The 21096-nt window shown below is 50.9% G+C and overlaps 1 protein-coding gene across 3 annotated transcripts in view; it reads left to right on the top strand.

Annotated features, from left to right (window-relative positions):
* The first annotated feature begins 831 nt into the window (after positions 1-831).
* LOC125950865 (ATP-binding cassette sub-family G member 1-like) overlaps positions 832-21096 on the top strand; it is a 27094-nt gene continuing 6829 nt past the window's right edge. The window contains exons 1-3 of one of the 3 annotated variants that reach the window (XM_049679229.1): positions 832-1293; positions 3227-3791; positions 14721-15434. In XM_049679229.1, the coding sequence (XP_049535186.1) occupies positions 14878-15434 (557 nt within the window). In that variant the 5' untranslated portion in view covers positions 832-1293; positions 3227-3791; positions 14721-14877. Of the gene's footprint in view, positions 1294-2460; positions 2553-3226; positions 3792-14720; positions 15435-16496; positions 18506-21096 lie in introns of those variants that run through there. The other 2 variants (XM_049679231.1, XM_049679232.1) reach the window with 2 other exon arrangements.

Raw genomic sequence — 21096 nt, 5'->3', positions numbered from 1 at the left:
ACTAATGAAGAGGTGGTTTCTTAAGTGCTTCTTGAACCCGACAGAGAGAAGAAGTCGCGATGCCAAATAGTGAACGAACCTTATGGGACGCTGATGAGTACTAGCGCACTCTCATTATCCATTCAGGCGAAACTCAACACCCGTACGATACCAATGCTTATCAAACGGTACGGTGGAACGTCTACGTCTACCACAAACCATGAACCATGAAAGGGTGTCTGTCAAGGGACGCCCAACGACGAAGACCCAAGTCCCGGCGTCCTTCGCTTCTGTTTATCACCACCACCACCACCATCACCACCATCAGCTCCGCCCATCCCCATATGGGGGCGCACGGTGAATGACATGGCGTCGTGATGAGGTTGCTTCAAAAACGTTTTTGTCACCGTTTCGTGATGGATATGCATGGTTATTACAGTGCACGGCGTCTCTCTCTCTCTCTCTCTCTCTCTCCCTGGCTGGTAAAAAAAAACAAGGGCCAACAGTGACGGGGGCAGCAGCAGCTGAGCAGAACCAGCTGGTGGTTTTGGGGTGGGAGGGAGGGCCTATCAAGCGATATCAAGTTGTTTTGCATCATGAGGCGTGCGTGCTCGCGCGCGGCATATACCCCGTCGTGAGTGCCAGCCAGCCAGCCAGCCACCCTGAGCGTCCTTGCCGTATACGTTGTCATGGAGAGCATGCGCATACAAACATCCCCCTTTCGATCCGACCCACCCACCCACCCACCACTACCTTCACCCCTTCAAGTGAACAGCGAGCGGCCGTCTGTATGGTGGCCACACTACAGTTCGAATGAATCTGCTGCTGGCGGAGCAGAGCAGAGCGAACAGCAGAGCGAGCAGCAGCAGCAGCAGAGTAGGAGCGAAAAAACGCGACTCTTTATCTCTCGCAACGCGGCTGCACGGCCAACGACGGCGACGGGAACACGCGCGAACCGCGTTTGGCGTGAGCGACGACGACCACGACGACCCAGCAGCAGCAGCAGCAGCAGCGTCACGACAGCGACGGCAGCACCACAACGCCACAGATGAGTGGAAGCCGCGGTAGCGCCAACAAGCCGAACGCGAATCATCGTCTGCCGTGACGCCAGCTGCCGCTGCTGCTTCGAAGAGGAAGCGAGGCAGCCACCGCCGACCGACCGACCGCAGCGGACATTATTCGGCGAGGGTTCGTGCGCCGGTTGTTCCTGAACCCCCCAGCCCCGACCGCCTGGACCGTGGCCCTCTCGACGAACTTTCTCTCCGGTGTGTGCGCGAGTGTGTGCGCGTCTTTCTATTGTGCAAACGAGTGCTGGTAAGCTATGGGATTCACGGCGGTGCCGAGCAAACTGCGTACCAGGATGGGGCGGGTGTCTTTTCTTTCCATCCCCCTGTAGTTTTTGATTTTGTTGGTTTGGGATTGGATTTTGCGTTGTGATCACTCGCATCCGATGTATAGTGTTTGTGTGTGTGTGCTGCCCCTAGTGTGTATCGAGATATAAACAACCTGGACCTTCGTCGTCGTCGTCGTCGTCGTCGCCGTTGTCGTCACCCTTCGAGGGATGAGTTTTCCAATCCTGCAACTCCTGTCCTACGTGTAGTGTGTGTATTTGTGTGCGTGTCATCATTGAGGACAATAGGCTAGTCGTTTTGTTGGGGGGAAAAAAGTGTTAGTTCCCTTAGTTCTGGCACCGACCACCCGACCCGTACATCCAATTATTAGTTTCTTTTCTGGCAAACTGTGCTCCTTTTCTCTCGTTTTTATACCCTTTAATTGCACTCTCTCTGTCGTGCTCTCTCTCTCACTCTCCTCATGCCTGCTGACCGAGGGGGTGCTCTCATGGGGCACTGTTTGCATGCTTGGTTTTTGTGCTGTTGTTTGTGCTCTTTGCGAACGGGCCGCGAGCGCATCATCATCATCGTAGCGTCTCATCATTCTTCATCTTCGCGATCGATGCGTTGGATCGAAGACAACAACCGGGGAACAACCGGGAATCGCACACGCTCCACTCGGTGGTTCGCGATGATTATGCCTTCCCCCCATCGCTGCCTTGTTTTCGCTTCACGGTTGTACTTGTGTGCACGACTAACCTTGGTATTGGGGAGGGGTAGTCTAACTTTGCAGCTGTGTCAGCTGGTTTCTGTCCTTGCTGGTACCGTCAACGATGATGCGGTCCACGCTCGCTCGCTCGCTCGCTCGTTGAATCATCTGCTCTTCGTTAACTCTCTCTCTCTCGGTCTCTCTTTCTCGCTCTCTTTTATTTTGTTTTCCTCAATCAATTCCACTCTTCGATTGGTCTCTCTCTCTCAGGTGTTTTCCAGAGCGAGCGCACACACGCGAGCGTTGTGAGAGCGAATTTTCCACCTCACCAACCGAGCTCGATCGAGACACCAGTAGCACAAGTGACAGACAGACAGAGGTCCGACAGGAAATTTCGGATTTTCCCCCGGAGTAGTACGTTTCAATCGATGGACTAACCCATCAATCATCGAACGTTCCCGACCGCCAGCCGACCAGAACTGTCATACGTTTGTATCGACCTGGGAACCGAGGAACGGAAAGGATAGAAAACAGTAATTGTCCTCGATCGATGCAGAGCCACAGAGAGAGAGAAAGAGTGAACCAATGTGCTCCAAGATTTCTAGACCCCCGCTTGATTAGGTTCAGTGAGTCATTTTGTTTCTACAAAAAAAATGGTTGGTAAATGGAGAAAAGAAACGGATTAAAGTGTCGTTCATTCAGCCCGGGATGCATTTTCGTGCCGGACAATCGCCTGGTGAATCGCGGTAGGCCGTTTGTGATGTCGATTTCGCCTGCACTCTCTCTCTCTCTCATTTTTTGTCCTCATTTTCCAAGCTCAGCAGGCCATAATCTCGTGATGCTGAAGCTAAAAACGAGAACCTCCCCAAAAGGGGGCCAAGCGCCAATATAGCGATCTGTCAAAATGAGATTCAGGTGGAGCGCAGTTCCTTCGAAGGAACAATTCTGCGGCATCATTACCTGGGTTGCTGGTGATTTGCGACGGATTTATAGAAACGGAAGCCTGCTTTGGAGGTTCCCGGGAGAGGAGATGGGGGATCGATCTTCAATTCAAATACACACACACACGCGTATACATACACGTGCGGTTTCGCTCTCTCCGGGGGGCGAGCATCCTTGGGAGAATGATTTCTAAATAATCTAAAAAATCTTTTTTTCTTTCCCCTTTTTTCCCGGACCTACGGCTCAAACAACGACCTCTGGCCAGACGGTGAACAGTGACAGACGCTAGAGCGGTAGAGTGATAGAGAGTGAGTGTCGGCTGTGTGTTTGCAGTGGGATCGCGTGTCTATCCTGTGCCTGGCTGAGAGAAGCACTCCAGGATGCGTCCTGTGGCCCTTCACGGTGTCACAAAGAGTAGTAGTGTGTAGTGCAAATGCAATCGCTTGAGGTGCGATGAAGACGAACAGACAACACCTCATCGCGCCGTGAATCCATCCCGCAGCAGTGTTCGATAAGCAGCCCTGGGTCTGCTTGGGGCTTCTCCTCTTGCGTGTCCTGAGGGGGGTGTGCGTGTCCTGGCAGCTGGAGCTAGAGCATATCGGATTCCCCGTTGCCCCGAGTAGAAGTCAATACAAATCGTTCGTTCGCTAAGTGCGCACTCGAGTGCTTGCTAGTGTGCCATTCGTGCAGGTGTGTGTGTGTGTGTGTTTGTGTGTGAATTGGTGTGTCTTTAGCGAAGGGATTGAGTTGTAGGTCCATCGGTTGCACGAGATAGTCCCACAGGAGCATCTTCATGCTTCTACTTCCCGCCGACATAACTGAATCAAAGCGTAAGTGTCTCCATCACCATCATCATCATCATCACCATCATCATCACCATCCTCATCATTGCTATCCGCTTAAGCCAGTAACTATCGCTTATTGTCACACCGCCAAAAAGGGGCACAAGAAGAAGCGTCAACAACGTCAATAGCGGAAGACAGTTGACGGCGTGTCGCTAATTAAATGGTCCGAACCGAGTCGCGGGGTGGTCGCGACGATAACAATCGATTTTGGGGGGGCTGACTGGCTGGCTTGGTCGTTGGACGCTGTCAAGCGATCGTTTGGTACCCCTTTCCTGGAGGGGTGAAATAGGGAGCAGGGGAGTTGCGAAGAGTGGTACGCACATTAAACAAAATGACAATTTCACAATCGACCATCGCGACCGAAGCGAGTCGCGCGAAGCGTACCGAGGTCTGTTGTGTAGTGTAACGCAGCATACGTCGCGATCGTGGCGGTGGCCACCAAACACGCGCCCACTGGGTTACTGGGGGTGGGTGGTGCGTGTGTGCGCGCGGGGGCCGAACAAAAACATTTCATTTCGATTAACAACGCATTTCATCGTACCGACTCGCTAGATAGAGAGTGAGAGTGTGTGTGTGTGTGTGTGTGTGTGTATGTCAGTCAGACAGAGAGAAGGAGAGGGGACGCCTCGAACGAGGATTCATCGATTGCCTTGTTGGGGAAGGGGGCGGTATGAACGTGTTGTGTCCTCGATGAGGGGTAACGAATCGATGGTTGAGGTATCTTGGCAGTGGACAAACAGCGGAACAACGAAGCTGGAAGTAGATGTTCCACCGGTTTTGTTCCAGATTCTTGTTTGTTGGATCCATCAACACTAACGGTCTCCAGGGAACGACGACCTGTAGCAGGCAACAGACGAGATCGTCGGTCGGTAGATGATCGACAACCATCGTTCGCAGTTTACTCAGCTGAGTGTTTGTCAATCCTCGGCTATGGTCTCCGATACACCGACCTGGGAACCATGGAAGATGCTTAACCCCATCTGGCGTTGGGTGACAGCTTCCGTTCGGCCAGAACGACAAAACAACTCACCCGGTCGCCATGCCCCGGTCGCCATGCTGCCATGTTTTGGGAAAGGTCAATCGCCGTGGCTAATCGGACACGGACACAGACACCAGTGCCTAGTACCAGTCTCGGTTTCAGATTTCGCACAATCTTATCTTATCACCAATCGGTGTACTTGGAGGCACGCGAAGTGCGTTCCGATTACAGTTTGTCCGAATCGTTTGACGTAATCACTCCATCCCGGTCTGGGTCTGGGGACCGGAACAACAGACCTTATCTAAACTGGTGTTCCGCGAGAACAGGTGTGCTCCGCGGTGGTGGTCGATTGTCGAATCGACTCGAGGTGCGTTGCGATAAGTAATGGCGGCCCGTCATGATTTGATAACAACGGAAACACCGGAGTGGAGAAGGGGCCTGCCTACTCCTGGTCGAGGAGGTCGAGTTGACCTTTGAGTCGTACCTAAGTGCACGCAGACTGCACTCGGCAACCACCGGGCTGAGGATGACGGTTACCGGGTCGGGGAGTTCCCACGCACTCGTCCGATGTTAACCCCGTTCGGCGATAAGGAAGTGTACGGAAGGTACGCATGATATCAGTTCCTATTAGTCGTCGTCGATGACGATGATGATGATGATGATGATAATGTTCTATATCGACCAAAGTATCGACTTAGAACGGCTTCAGACAGGACAGGCATCAATACGTCACTGATACTGAACTGTTGTTGTTGTCGTCAGTGAAAATGTGAAAAATCGATTGACGGTTGATTGAATGACTCCCCCTCCTCGTCCTCCCCCGCCACCAGTACCGACAATCCGGAGATGCGGAGGTGTAGAACGAAAAAATTGAAGTAAAAAGCTTTTATGACCGCTCATAAAACTTCAGAATCGCTTCAGAATGGCCGCTACGGGGCCGTGGCTCGTGGCAATTGGAGGATCGAATTCGATTAGCTGGGCAAGGGCCCTAGCCCAGCGGACCCACAACCGCGTCGGGTCTGCGATTCGTGAAATTCGATACCCCATCAAGGGCCCCCTTGGACACACGGATCCGCGGATTTCCGGACAGCGATGGCCCGGTGGTTGGTTGGTGGCGCCCCATCCGCAGCAAATTCGGATTAGACGAGAACGACCGATAGGCGGTGATGGCGTGATTGATCGCGCACCCGAATTGCGAAGGAGTGAGGGCAATCGAACTCCCGAAAATGGTGCGATGCAGCGTAACCTAACCTCAAAAACAAACCCTGTCCATGCCGCTGCTGCTGCCATCCGTCGAAATGGCGCATTAATCGATTATCGTTTGACGAGCGCCGAGAGAGAGAGGGTGGCGCACAGATCGCCACCGACCGACTTCACTTCGACCGGTTGTTGATTGACTATTGTTTCCACCGAGCGTTTGGTGGCCATCGGACATATCCGAGTGGTCGGTCGGTGCGCTAACGAGCGCCCTTTCTGAGGCGGTTCTTGGTCGCTAATCTTTTTCGGCATTTTCGTTGCCACCTCACACACAGCACGCGGCACCTAAAGGAATCTAAGGAGGCGACCGAAGTGCACTCGCACTCACTGGCAACGGTTGCCATGCGTTCACAGCTCTTTACGTAATGCTCGCTCGACTTGCTGACTCAGGAAGGAAGAGTCTTCGGAGTAGAAGTTGCCAGTTTGAAGGACGGCAACTCGCCTCATCGTGCCCTCATCGCCCTCGTATCGTTACTATCTTTCAGGCCGCAACACGATTGCAACACGACGATAATCACCAGAACCAGAAATGGCTTCCCGGTTTAATGGGTTTCAGAGTCTCTCGCACCCCCAAGGAGCACGTTGCACGATCAGCAGTTGGAAACGGCGCTTCTTAGGGTAACGGGCGCGTTATGTGTGCTCCATTGTATGTGTGTGTGCGCGCACCCTTAGTTAATTGGGATTTCTTTCTCTTCTTCGTTTCTTGGCTTTTGGTGCTCCTCTGCTTTTCTGTGTCTTATCCTTCCTCTTCTTGGCACGTTGTACGCAGGGAGTTAAGTGTTCACGGTCCAGTGGACAGGGACAGAATATATTGCGCAATATTGCGCCGACGGTTTCTTGGAGCCGTACGGTCCTTCCTTGTCCTGCTATACTGCCCGAGGTGGTTTTGTTAATAAAATTTACGAACCTCTCCGCAGGACGCACTCCATGTCCAGTCAAGTGAAATGGCAATTTTTTGAGGCGAGAAAATTGGTTTTCCAGAAAACGGAAAAATGGTGGCGCGTTTCTTATTCGAAGCGCCCGGCCTCGCGGTCGAGCACCCCATGGAACTCGTCGTGGCAATATCTAATTAGCTGTTGGCGCTGTTATCGCTACTGGATTACTGCTGTGCTACCCAGCAAAGCAATAATGGCGATGAGAAAGTTCTATCCAGTCCAACTTTCAGTTACTTATTGATATCTCTCGCCGGGCGGCATAATCGTTCCATGGATTGATGATGGGCGGCAGTGGCCCGGGGCTCCAGTCACGCGAGCAAGCGGTGCCGGTTTTCCGCGGAATCTGATCGAAGCTAGCGCACCACCACCCGTTCGATGGTTCGACCAATTAATCAATACCATAGTTGCACTGATTGCGAAAGATTATTCCTTGTCCACCTGCCCTCATACCTCCCAGGCTAGCATCCGTTCATCGTTCTGGGATGGTCCTTTTTTTCGTCCTCGCTCGGCCACGAACCAGCAGCAGCGGGAAAGTGCTCGTAAATCATGGGAAAAGCCAGCTGTTGAAAGGCCACCGGCACCGCCACATCACCACCACATAAGCTGCTCCTGCCATGCCGGCGTGCCTTGTGCACGGTGCAGCCAGTTTCGCAATTCCCCGACTAAAGGACTTATCCGCTTGTTATCCACTTGTGGGTGGCGAGAGTGGGCCCGGTTTTTCGCTCGACCGGGCCCGGCTTCTGGCGTTGATGAATGATGGTGGTGCGGATAGTGAACGAGATGCAATTCGGGATTGATTTTCGTCGTCATCGTCGTCGGACGTTGAATCGTGGCGCGTGGCGGGGGTTAAAACAATGTCGAGCCGAACGTGAGCTCAGCAGATGACAGCCAAATCGGATTTAGTCATCATTTAGTTGATTAAATGTAACAATTTGCGCCCTTAACTCGTTTATTCTATTACCTTCCTAACAATGCTGAAGTTAGTCGCCATGTTATGTTTTACCCGTTTTTATCAGGTATACTTTGTTAATACTTAACGATTTATCATCCCAACAGTAACGAACCTCAAAGTGATTAGCTAGAATGCTAATATACTAACTGGTGATACTTTTCCAAGAAATTTTTTCGACTTAAATTGATTCTTATGCAATCGTTTGTCAGTTTTGCAACAATCTTACAAAAAGAGAACATAGAAGTTGTGTTCTCTTAGTTTGGACTCTCATTCGACTCTTAACCTCATAGGCACACAACACTGTAATAAGTTCCAGTAGCATAACTTCTCAAGTATAGACGACATTTTCTGATATTTGATTGCTCTCATAGATTCATGGAAGGAGTGTTGGGAAACAATAATATTTTACCAAGTAATATAATACAACAAATAGTTTACTTATATTCGCACGGATAACATTAAATATTTCGTCATTTTTACGAAATTGCTCGTATACATAAAGAACAAAGTGTCTTGTTTTATTTAAATAGAACGTCTAATGGCAGCCTGGTTTCAAGCATGTTTGCATTATTTCTCTTGCAAATGCAAATCGCGTTTCATTAAAGGTGAGGTACTATACAAAAACAGCTTGTGCATATCTGCTAACAACGGAGCAGCACAGTAGCGGTAGCAAACCACGAAACCCACTTCCGAATGCCTCTGGCCAAGCATACGTCTATCAAAAGCTAACCAACGAACCGTTGCACTAACCGGTAATCCATCCTCCATCCGAAAAAAAAAAAAACATTTGACAAGAGGAAAAAAAAAGGAAAGCCCCGCAAAAGTGACGGTAGGCGGACGAGCCGGTAGCACCCTCCCTGCCCTGGCAGCCTGCCCACTTACCACATACCGCACTAACCGAGTGACCGACCGAGCGGCCTGCAAGTGCAGCTGCACTCGCTTGCATCGCTACAAAGCAGCAACAGCAGAGAGCGAGAGCAGGGAGAAGCAGCAGCAGAGTGGGTGCAAGGGGCGGTGCAGGAACCCGTTCGCCAAACGTTAATGATTCCACCAAGCACCGAGGCGAACTGATGTTGCTTCAGTCCAATTCACACCGAGACTCTCGACCCCCTTCTCCTTCCCTTCCCTGGGAACCACTACAACCCGTCATCACCGTCATCATCATCATCGTCATCATTGGCAGCCCCTTCCAATATGCCAATCCCGGCCGTGCCATGCCGAGCCGTCCTCTCTCTATTTGCCATTTGCCGTTCCTACACTTCCGTTGCAGCAGCTTTAATCGAGGGGCCATGGCGCTAGGCTAGCTGATGAGGTGGTGGTAGGAGAGGTAGTGCGAAGTGCAGCCTAGATAATAAGAATGCACTTGCGCTCGGTGCAGCTGCACTGGATTGCACTCGTTGTGTTCGACTCGCCGCCTTTGTGTTGCTCAGCTGATGATGCCAATGCTGCCAACTCGGACTCCCCTCCCTGCCGCGCATGATGAGACCGTTTCAAGGGCACAGTCACGGGCGAACCTTGGTAGCGGGCACGGGAAAGGGGGTGGCAGCATATGCTGCCAACCAGCAGCCTTCACTGCAACACAATCTGCCGGCTTTAAGCGCGGGACGACGCACGCCACACGCCATCGGAAGATGCTCGATGACTGAATCGTTGAACAATGAACAGCGCGCCAACCAGCCTTGCAGCCTCAGCTGGCGTCTTTGGCCAGGTCCAGTTCAGGTCACCAGCCGGGTTTTCCGGGGGGTTGCAGGTGTAATTATGATAAACATTTGATCCACCACCACCTGCGCCCTTGCTTCGGTGTCAATATTGATTGAGTTTCATGCTGCTTCCGGTTTCTGGTGGAGAAAAAGGACTCTGGAGGGGGGGGGGGGGGGGGGGGGGGTGAAGGAAGAAAAATCAATTTAAATTTTCATTTCCCACCCACCAAAGATCGCACCACCCCCTTCGTAGGTGCGAGCGACACAGAAAGGTAGTCGGAAACATCGTGCCATTGTGGGGGTCTCCAGGAAGGTGTCCTTTTTAAAAATTCAATAAAACCAACAAACCGCTGCCGCTGGGTCTTCCTTCGGTATCGGTCCGTTCCAGGTGGTGGTCCCCGGGGGGCAAGGAGTCGGGCAGTCAACTATACCAACGGAGCCCCCTCGAATCTCGGCCAGGATTCGCACGCGTAAACCGGTGGCTACTGTTAATCTGCCAGTCCCATCAAGGTTGGCGTCGTTTTATGTGGCGCTGGTATTTGTTGCAGGTTGTCAAGGATATCAGGGGGGGGGAAGCTAAGGCAACTCGAGCTCTCGCCCTTAAACACCCTTTTGCCGTGCCTGTCCCGACGTTGTTCCCGAAGAGGTTTTTCGTTATATTGTTGGTTCTGACACACCGGAACGTTAAATTAGTGACACCTGAATTAAGATGGCCGTAGGGCGAGGAAAGCATTCATAAAAAAAGAGACTTCAGAATGAAAAACAACCCTCCGAACGACCACAAAATGGACGAAAGAGTTTTCCGAGAGCGGAGTAGTCCCCCCCCCCCCCCCCCCCCCCCGATATGGAGAGTTTCCCGGGCGAGAGATCGTGCGACGCATTTGTCACTGTCAGTGTCATACCGACGCTGTCATCTCTCACTTCTGTTCTTCTTTTTTTTCACTTCATTCTTTTATTATAGTTTTCTCCCAAACACCCCCCCAAATCGTGTGACAGCACACCAACTATAAAACACGCGGCGCAAGTGTCCCACCGAGGCTCATTTGCATCTTTGCCCGAATATCCCTCTTCTGGGGCGGCCGGGAGTCCCTCAGCCATTCGGTTACCATACCTTTTCGATGCCATCGGCCTTATTGGTCACACTTTTTCGAGCCCGAGTGCTCGCCAAGGGTCTTCTTCTCCTTCTGCTTCTTCTGACGAGCTGCTTAAAGTTCATCGTTCAAGGACTCGTCGCCGTGAGCCTGGGCTAAGTCGTTGTGGTCTTCGTCGTCGTCCCCGTTGCGATCCGGTGTCCTGCGTGGTCTAGCAACCCCTTAATCAGCTCCCCTCCCCCTATCCACTCTATCCTATCCTCTCTTCGGTGTGGTTGGTTGTGGAAAGGAAAACGTTGTCGCGACCACATGATGTCGAGTAAATCACGACGTTGGTCGTTGCCGACTCCCACGTAGTTGCTGCTGCTGCTGCTGTTGCACCGCACACCAGGGCGTTGGCGACGAGAACTAGGCCACACTAGCTAGCGAGAGCTAGAGAGAGAGTCCGCCTATCCGCCCCGGGAGTCATATCGGCGACGACCACGACGACGACGACGACGATGACGCTGGCATCACTTCCGGTAAACCGGAGAGGCTATCGGGAGCAGAAAAAAGAAACAAAATCCTCTTCCGCCCACCACAATCACCGCTATCTGTGTGAGCCTGCGCGCGTGTGTGTTTGTGTGTGTGGTGAGCAAACATCAGGAGTGCAATCGTAGCTGGGAAAGGATGGTGGCGTAGATGGTTACTCTCTATCTCGCTATCTCTATCCGGGTGCAAGCGCGTGGGCGAATGGCATTCATTCAGCACATTCAGCACGTCGTCGTCGTCGTCGTCGTCGTTCCTCTGCCCCGCACAATTCCCGCGACCCCGCGACCATCAATGTTTTAATGTTTCACCGAAGATATGTGTTGCATTCGGTACCGGCATACAAGTCACATGCGCGTATTATGCTGGCCACTCTCTCTCTCTCTCTCTTTCTCTCACTATAGACCGGTTGCAATAGCCAGACGCTGTGTGTGTATATGTGTATGTTTGTGTGTGTCAAGTGGATTCGGTTCGGCGTTGGTTGTGCAGTTCTTCTTCGCGATCGTCGCTTCATTTCACCGAGGACATTTGCTGGTTGCTGCGGCACAAACAGGATCGATATGCAAATAACACGTCGTGAGTTGGGCCGACCGCTCCGTGGGTTTTTTTTTTGTTGTTTCGTTTCGTATGCCGTCCACCGTGAAATCGGAATACGGACATCGGGTACTGCTCCCGGCCGGAAGGTGCCGGCACCAGGTTCCGTTTAATGGACGGCATTTCCGGGCCCGGTCCGGCGCTACAGGAAGAGCCGCACCATTACAACGGAGAGGCCCCCAAAGGGCATGTTAAACCCGTGACACCCGTGTTTATGTGTTTGTGTACGTGTGTGTGTGTGTGTGTGTGTATCCGGCACAGCACACAACAGGTACAGCTGACCTCCCCATGCACATACACACACACACACACACATGGAATCCTCGAGCAAAGGATCACATTCCAACCCTCCAAAAAAGCATAGCGAGTAAATATAGAAAATGGTGACCATAATGGTAAAGTTTTCCGTCCCGGGAAAACGACACGAAACACGGGCGAAGAAGAAAAGCGAGAGGAGAAGGAAGTCTCACACAACGGTGCAGGCCGCGAAGCCAGGACAACTCCTTCTTGCTCCTCCAACAACGACGACGACAACAACAATAACGAAGACGACAACGAGGACGACAATGTCTCACACAATTTTCCGGCTTTTCCACGGGCCCCTCGTGCGCTGCGGAGGCGTAAATATTAAGAGCCGGAAAAATTTCGTGAAAAATGTCCTCCAACGGCTGCGACTCACTGCAGAAACCAGGAGCGACGTGGACGTGGGTTGAAGATGCACCGTAAACCGCATTTCCATCCGCGATGCAACCGCTCGCCATCGAACGGCTCTGAAGTTTTCCTCTACGCGGAAGTCGTAAAGTTTGCACAAAAGTTACTTACACGGTTTGTTGGTTTTGGTTTAAGCTGCCGTTAAGCTTCCTGCTGCTGGTACTACTGGCTGCCGTTCGTGTTGCTCTGGAAGTTGATTGGATTACGCTCGTGTGGTTGCGGCTGGAAGAGCAAGAGAGAGAAAGATAATGAACGGTCGGATAAACAATTGGTGTTGCTCGTACGTGCGTGTGTAGGCGTGTGTTTGTTAATCTGATTGTTGCTGGTTTGCCGTTATTTTATGAAGTAAGCGTTGCTGAAAACAAATACCCGCAACAACCTAAACTTCAAACGATAAAGATGTCAACGCATTTCCCTTCAATTAAGTCACAAAAAGAGGAATCCAATTTACTCTGAAAGTGGGTTGCTCTTCTCTTACCCAAAAACTGCCAACAAATATTCATTCTTCACTTCCATCATTAATGTGACACCTTCTTTTGACCTTCACTGCTCTGCTCTGTGTGCATATCGAATTGTATCGAACCGGTGTTTTGAGTTTTGTATTTTTGCTCTCCTGCTCCAATATGCTCCATACCATCACGAAAATACCATTAGCTCTTCACCGTGCTACCGCCGCAATCCACTTTACGGGGCTAATTAACCACATTGACACCGCGGCACCGCGACCTAGCTTCACCCCCTGCCGGGAGGGACCCCGTGTCGTGGGTTGAGAGTTTGACTTTTGAACTCCGAGCACGAAGCACGTAAAGTGTGGTGTTTGCCTCTCACGGCCAGAGGACGGATCGGTCCCGAAAACATGCTGTGCCCTACCGATACGCGCATACCGTCCAAGTGAAGTCCGATATCCACGTCCTGGATGTCCTTCGGTTTTGCGGGGGTTGTTTTGATAGCAAATGGCAGTGGCTGAAGGTACGAAAAAAAAAAATGAAAAGACACATTCACACGCCAAACACGCATCCGTAAAACCCCACGCCCAGCAATGGATGGTGTTAATTTACATCGCGACGATGCAGTGTGGGAAATCCCGGGGTTTTCCTCGCTTTTCCACTCGACTGCTTATTAAGGAGAGTCAACGAGCGAGATTGGAGCGATTCGAAGCGTTCGGAGTCGTGTTTATTGGTTTTCTGCATTAATCATTCAGTTACACCAGCAGCATGCTGGGGGACACTTTAGCAACGAAAACAGCTGACGAAACGCTGGCGCGGCCAGTAAACCTGAATCAGTCTGAGATTTCCATTTGTTTTTAACACTCCAATCGATATTCCTCTCTGCATTGCCTTGCTATGATTTGTCAATTATCATATTTTGGTATTGATATGAACGAAGATGGCATATTAAATAATAGAGCAGGAGTGTTAATTGAAGTCAATATTCTTGAAAGTATTTATTATGGGTAAAAATCAACATTAGAATTTACGGGGGAATAATCAACATTATTTTTAGGAAATTCATAGATTCCGCTGTATTTGTTTTATTTTTTCCCATAGAGAATAACGACTCGAAGAGGCCCTTTCAAACTTTTGCATGATTCTAAATGTATTGTTCTTCCACCAAATGAAACGAATATTAAAATGGCTGACTTCTTATTAGCGTTGATTCACACTGACTTCTTTAACAGCACGTTCCTGGTCTTACTAAACAGAGAATTTTGTTGAGAAGCTAACATGTTATTACTTGGCTGTCGATCAAATAGCTTTACCAGAATCGCAAATAGAAACCCAATGTTTAAAATGAACAACGAACGCTGTACATACGGTTCGTCCGTTCTTATATATGTTTAAAAAAAACGAACGCCGTTCTTTTTTTTTTGTTTCCCAAAACCGACCATCACAAATGCTAATACGAGCGCCATTAACACCAATCAACTTGGAAACTAATGCTGCTAATGCGCCAAATGTGCAAAATACCGGAAGCAATTAACACTTCCAACGGTTGCGCGGTGGATTGGTCCGAAGGTGAAAGCACAACATAATGAATGAATCATATGTCGACACTCGGTCGACATATGATTCATTCCCGGGATCGTCAAACCGGGATTTCCGGCATCCGGACCGACGTTCTTCTAATCCTTTCCCGGTCTAATTCCGTTCCTCTTTTTCTTTCACAGATTTCAAGAGCAGCATCACGCGATCAACGTGTGTCACGAAACCCCCAGCGGCACTCTAGTGGGCCAACGGAGCAACAGCGAGCGAGAACGCAGCGCATTTCGTGGAAAACATTTTCCACCACCACCGTACGAGCTGCTCCCATGTCGTTGCGTCGCGATGGATGCGAGTAGAATGGCCAGCGGCAAAGCGAACAGTGACAGTGCCATGCTCGGGAACATAGGCCAAACCAACCCACTGCGTCATCATCATCCGGGCTCGCTTCATCCACAGCATCCACAGCAACTACCGCCGCAGTCACAGCCTCATCATCATCATCAGCATCATTCACATCACCCGACGGACGGATTGACGGAGGTGTCGGTGGTGGACATTAACGCATCGCTCGCCGCCTCGGCCCCTCTCATATCGCACGTCGTCACACCTTCCTCGACCCTCCTTCCGTCCAGTGGACCGCTCGGTAGTAGCGGCGTCAGTCCGGTCAGCTCGGCCACCAACCAGCATCATCATCATCACCATCAGCACCACCAGCAGCAGCAGCAGCACCAGCACCTTCACCATCATCAACCGCCAGCGCCGGTGCCCGGTTTCTGCAACATCCTGAACGTCTCGAACAGCACCGACCTGCAGGCGGTGGCCTACAACTCGCTCACGCAGAACGTGCGCTGCAAATCCCCACCGACGCTGGTCGATAATCTTAAGAACGGCACCATCGGGTAAGTGTCATCGCGGGCCACAACAGGACCAGGAAAGCAAACCGAGGCAAACCCAGGGGCCAGCCCCACACACACAATGAGCTCGCGGTGGAAAACAAACTCATAAAAGCCAATTCTACCGGAGTGCGGTGAGGTGCGATGTTTATTCGGAGGAGCTTGAGCGCCTTCATGCGCCTAATGATGCTAGAGAGACGAAGAGAGCGCTGTTGAAGGGAGACTGGCCCGGTGCTTGCTAGTGTGCGTTACGAAATCCGACTTCTTTCAGAATCCCTCCGAGCCGGCTGCTTATGCGCCTATGGTCCTATTCTATTCGCGGCCCTTTCGCGGTTGTTTGTTTGGAGCGAAGGAGGGAGAAGAACTGACTAATGTTTACACATTGCCAACCCTGGCTGCTGGAGCTACAATCGCTGCCAAAAGGTGCTCCTCCTGCGTTGCCGTTTTATGGCACGGCATGGAACGCACTGGGATTATTGCTGGATGAACCGACAGAAGTAGAAATGGACTCCGGTGTTTGTATGCTCAAGCAGCAACGCGGTGGATAACTATTATGCAATCCATCGATCGTTGGCCGAGAATGAACAGATAGAGAGAGGGAGAGAAAGAAAGCGAGGGGATGGAATAGAGTGTGGTTGGCTTCATTGTGCGACCGCCCGATGATGCTTAAAAGGGAAACTGATTTTGCAATTCAATTTCGGATTACGCGATGACCGTTCACCGAGGCATCGTGCACCGTGATTTTGGTGACCGGGAGCATCAACAGTAGTAGCAGTAGTGTGTCTCCTCGGTTCAAGGACCGACCATCGCGATCGTGGTAGTAGTAGTTTCCGATGATTTATTCATCACTTCCTTCGAGAGATAGAGAGTGAGAGGGAGAACCGAAGGTTATCGTTCCTTGGGAGACAGCAATAAGGTTTGCTCGCTGCTTCTCAGGTCCTGCTGGTGACGGTGGAAAGGATTCCCGGATAACGATTCCTCCTCCCATGGTGCTCCAGATTAACTTTTTCGCTCGAACTCTGCGCTGCATCTCGCTTCGGTTGCGCGCTGCTTTCCCGGAATGAGTTGTTACTTTTTCGTTGAATTTCTCGTTTCAACAGCAAACATTTGCAACGTATCCTGGTGGTTAACCTGATTCAGTTCGGTGGCTAGAGGGGGAGCCGGGCAAGCAAGCCACCACCGCTACTGGTTGTAGGCCAAAAACCGACATCACACATAATCGTGTCGATGCTGAGTGTCCATGATGGAGCCGCCGGGCTACCACCTCCTTCTGCGAAGTACATAGCAACGACCTACCGGGCATCGGCCACACATCGGGCCACACGATGACCTCCCTGCACGGGTCCACATGCAAACGAAAAGTAAAAGAAGGCGTAGAAGAAGAACAAGCAGAAAACCAGCAGCAGCAGCAGCAGCAGCAGCAATATGGCCAACCAATTCCTTTTTGATGCAGCAAAGTGGCAGGATCGCGGGCCGTGGGGGGTTCATGTTCGTCTGCGGTCTGGGAACTCGGTAAAGGATTGCTTGTACACACATACATGCCCCCCGGAGGGCGCGCCTTGAAGGCAGGCGAGAAAGGGAGCAAGAGATATCTTCATGAAACCGCGGCACCGACATCGCTAGCCAGCCACCCAGTTGTAGCTGTCCGGAAATTATGCCGGAGATGGGACAAAACTGATAGGTCCGCCACCAGTACGGGGTTGCCACACAGGGGTAGTGGTGTTCGAGGGAAAAGAGACGAGGTGCATGTGCAAGTGCAATTTAATTTAGAGTGCATTCGTGCCTGGCGTGGCCTAGCCTGGTGTGGCCTGGTCTGGCCTGTCCTGGTGGTGTCTATTTCATTGCTGGCGCGTTGGTTGGATAGAGGCCAGCTTCCATTGCAGCATCATCATCCGAGTTCAGTGTCGATACCCCGTGGCATCCGGATGATGTTGCCACGGCAACCACACAGTTCGTTTGATGGATCCGTTTTCTATGATTCGCTGACCGGCTCCTTCATTGCCTGGATTCGAACGAAGGTTGAAGTAGCAGCAGGGGGTCCTCGTAGGTCTTCGATTACATATCACCAGGATACTGGGGAACAGGCTTAAGGGTAGACCCCAACGTTTACGTGTTGACCCGGGAAACCACTTTCTCTTCAATTGATTCCCGCGAGCTCTTTCTGGCTATCGCTTTGTTCGCTCGCTATAAAGAGACTTGGAAGATCTGCCTTCCTTCCTGACAAATCAGCTGTCCAGAAGCACTCGAGGTCCGGTGACAACGCGTTACTAATAGTCCTCCTAGTGGGTGCCATCATCATCGGCATCATCACCATCATCATCATCGTCGTCAGCGTGTTGGTGGTGATGAATTAAATCTTAATTGAATTTAATTGAAGCGAACATCAGACGGGAGACTGGCCTGGGGAAGGGGAACACTGTACGCCGCCACACAAAACAAAGGTGATGTCCATCAGATGTCAATTACTTTGCACTGGAACACCCGCGTGTCTAAGCCGTTGCGCTCCCCTCCTTGCCGCTCGTTATGCTACTGGCGTGCATTCTAGGTCTGCTCTTTATTCGGCTAATTGAATGAAACTGACCTAAACCGGTCACAGGGAATGTCCTCAAACGTCTAGAAGAGAGAAACGACTGGAAGAGAGAGAGAGAGAGAGCAACGATCGACGATCGCTAGAATTGATATGCCCAGACGGCCACAACGGTCCACTGCGGCTCGTTTCCAAATCATTCCCGTTTTTCAGTTCCGTGGTGCAAGTGGTGATCGGTAGTTCGATCGTGCCCTGGAGTGAGTTAGAAAATGGAGTGTTCAGTGTCGTGCGAGAACGATCAGCTGGAGCAGGATGTTACGCAAGTTACCTTCGCTGGTGGCTCATCGTCCCTGTTCCGGCTCGATTCGATGCCACCGTCCGGGTGTAGCAGTTTGGAAGATCTGGATGACACGGTCGAGGGAACGACGATCTATCAGCTGAGCTGCGACAACAGCTACAGCCTGAACTTCTACGCCAATCGGTGCGATGCCGCTTCGGAGGCGGACAACCTGCAGAAGGATCTCAAAAATACCGTCGTCTGGGTGAAAAGGTACTGGTATAGCAATCGAGCAGGAGTCCGACGTGTCACAATGAGATCCAACTAATCGATTGCCAGGCAAAGTTGCGTCAAATATGTATGGTATGATGTGCTGTCGTTCCCCGCTTTTGGGATGGAATCCAATAAGTGAGTCAACCTTGGATGGCATGGTGAAGTAGCCGAATGTATGTCGTGACTGATTGCTGAACAAATAACGCAATCGATGATTCCATTAGAGTTGTGCTCGGGAAACACGTCGGAAGTTATTTAGGCAAGTGGCAATGTACGCGAGGAGCAAACGTGTCATAAGGGCTTTAGAAATTCGAATCTCCATAGCTATTCGAATATTTGGACATTCCTGGCAGAATTTGGGTTTGGAAAATCTATTTTTTTTAAACTAACCTACTTGTCTTAAATTCATTGTTTTTTAGTTTCAATGTTTGAGAGTTCACAGGGTACAGTCCAAGAGAGTATAGTCTGTCGAAGTAGAATTAATTGAAACAAATTGTGAGCGAAGATGATATCTGTACCCTCTATGATATCATACCACATAGTTGGTCCAAACTGCTATTCCGATCAATTTGCTGTCCGATCAGTCCATCCATGTTTAGCCACGTAACGTTTCAACACAACCTTCAAAGTTTCAAGGAGTCACAAATTCCACGCGAATTCTCGATCGTTTTCAATCATGTCTTCGCATGCCTCACCCATCTTCCAAGAATGTGTGTGCTGCTCCCAATACTACGTTTCGTTTTCCGATGGCATTCCGATGCAAACCATGGCCCAGCGTCCTACAAAAAAAAACTACTACGAACAAACATAAACAAATCCACCTCTAGCAGTTACCGCTAGTCACCCCTCTCCCCCTGAGCAACCCTCTCACAGACGCCTTCCCGAGAATACGAATTAATCGATTTTCACTTCCACGGATTTTTCGTTATTAAATTTGGCAGTGCAGGTGGAACGCGGCAGAGGGACGCCGTTACTCGTCTTGACGGCTATCGAGGGCGTCGGAGGTTTTGTTTTCATAAAACCACCTCCGTCCCATTCCACCCCGCAATGGTCCCGGCATCAGAATGCAATCGAATCCACAACAGAACGTTCGCGGACGATCGTGTAAACACCGACGGCACGGTACGCCCTCGTCGGCGTCGTTGTCGACGGGAACACGAAAAACCCGAACTGAACCGCTTGCCAAAGCAATGGATGATGCCAAGCGGTTGCCGCGGTTCGCGTGCCGAAAACATTTTTTGGGAGTTTTTATTTTTAAAATCCCGTCGAAACTGGCATCGCTATGGTGCGAGTGCAGCTGTACCAAGCCTGAGGGAGCATGGCCCGACGGTCATTCAAACGCGTCATCCGCGACCATTGATAACCAACGATTATTTGGTCGCACACCACAATCAGGATTTCTTCAAAAAGCTGTCGAAACAAATGCTCCCCATTTGATGTCACGGTTCTCCTTCCTGTTACTGCGGGCGAGGAGGGGAAAGGGCGATGGTTCGGGTGCAAGGTCACTGATAACAACAAACGATCTGCTTCTTCTTTGTCCATCTCTGCCCTTTTTTGACGGCCTGTTTTGAAGCACAGATTTGAGTTAATCGCGAGTGGGCGAGTCCTCCGCTTATCATCGGCGGGGACTAGCGAGCCCCGTGAATCAGGACAGGGGCAACGACACGCGTGTGCGTTGGTGTGGTTGATCGCGCGGCGATTGGTTTCCAATGCGGAACTCATTAATCGCCAATCGATCGACGGGATAATTGGTGACGCATATTTGCACCTAAGACCTTGACGAGGCCGGTTGGACATCTGAACCAGGTGTGTTGCCAGCACAATAAGTCATCAATCGTTTCGCACGCCCCATGTTGAGGGCAATTCGGGACTGTCTCAAATGGTATTGTGTAATGGAGCACAACGCGCGATTACTGACGAGGACGAGTAGTAGTACAGTTATCAGGACCTATTCCTGGTGGGCATGGACGATGGTAGAGCTGGGCGCTTGTAACGATCGTGCGTTACATGCGTATCAGTGCTTCGTTGACCGTTTCAAGCTGCAGACGGTTTACATCGACTGCGGATTGCGCCCCGTGACGGATAGCAACCTTCGAGTTTGCTTGTGCGTGTTCGTGTGTGTGTGTGTCAGTAGGTTTAGTGACAATGGAGAGTGCTGTGTTTGTCGCGGACAAGCGTCATTTCGGTAGCTTGTCACTGTTACCGGTTGTCGAGAGGTATAGCTGCTCGGCTCTTCTATTGCCGTTCTTCTCCTTTAAGTGTGTCTCACTTGCAGTACGATGATTGCGTGATCGATCGTGTGGTTTTGCTAGCGCTGTTGACATGTCAAATGATCACCGAAAATACAGTAGTGCTATGACGAATAAGCGAGGATCCCCTATTTAAGGATGGATGCAATAGCTGTTTTTAGAGTTCTGTTCAAATTTAAATGAGATTAAATAGCTGCAGAAGCCGACTGTAAGCGAATCCTTTTAGAAGAACCAACTCTGTTTGTAGTCCAACAGTGCCACTGCAATAGAAGCCACAAATAACAGCAATTGTGTTCCTTACTACCCTAAGGGGTCTTTATATGCGAATACTTGACCTCGCAA

This window comes from Anopheles darlingi, chromosome 2, assembly GCF_943734745.1.
Source record: "Anopheles darlingi chromosome 2, idAnoDarlMG_H_01, whole genome shotgun sequence".
NCBI classification, from domain to species: Eukaryota; Metazoa; Arthropoda; class Insecta; order Diptera; family Culicidae; genus Anopheles; species Anopheles darlingi.
This window is presented reverse-complemented; position numbering and strand designations above follow the sequence as displayed.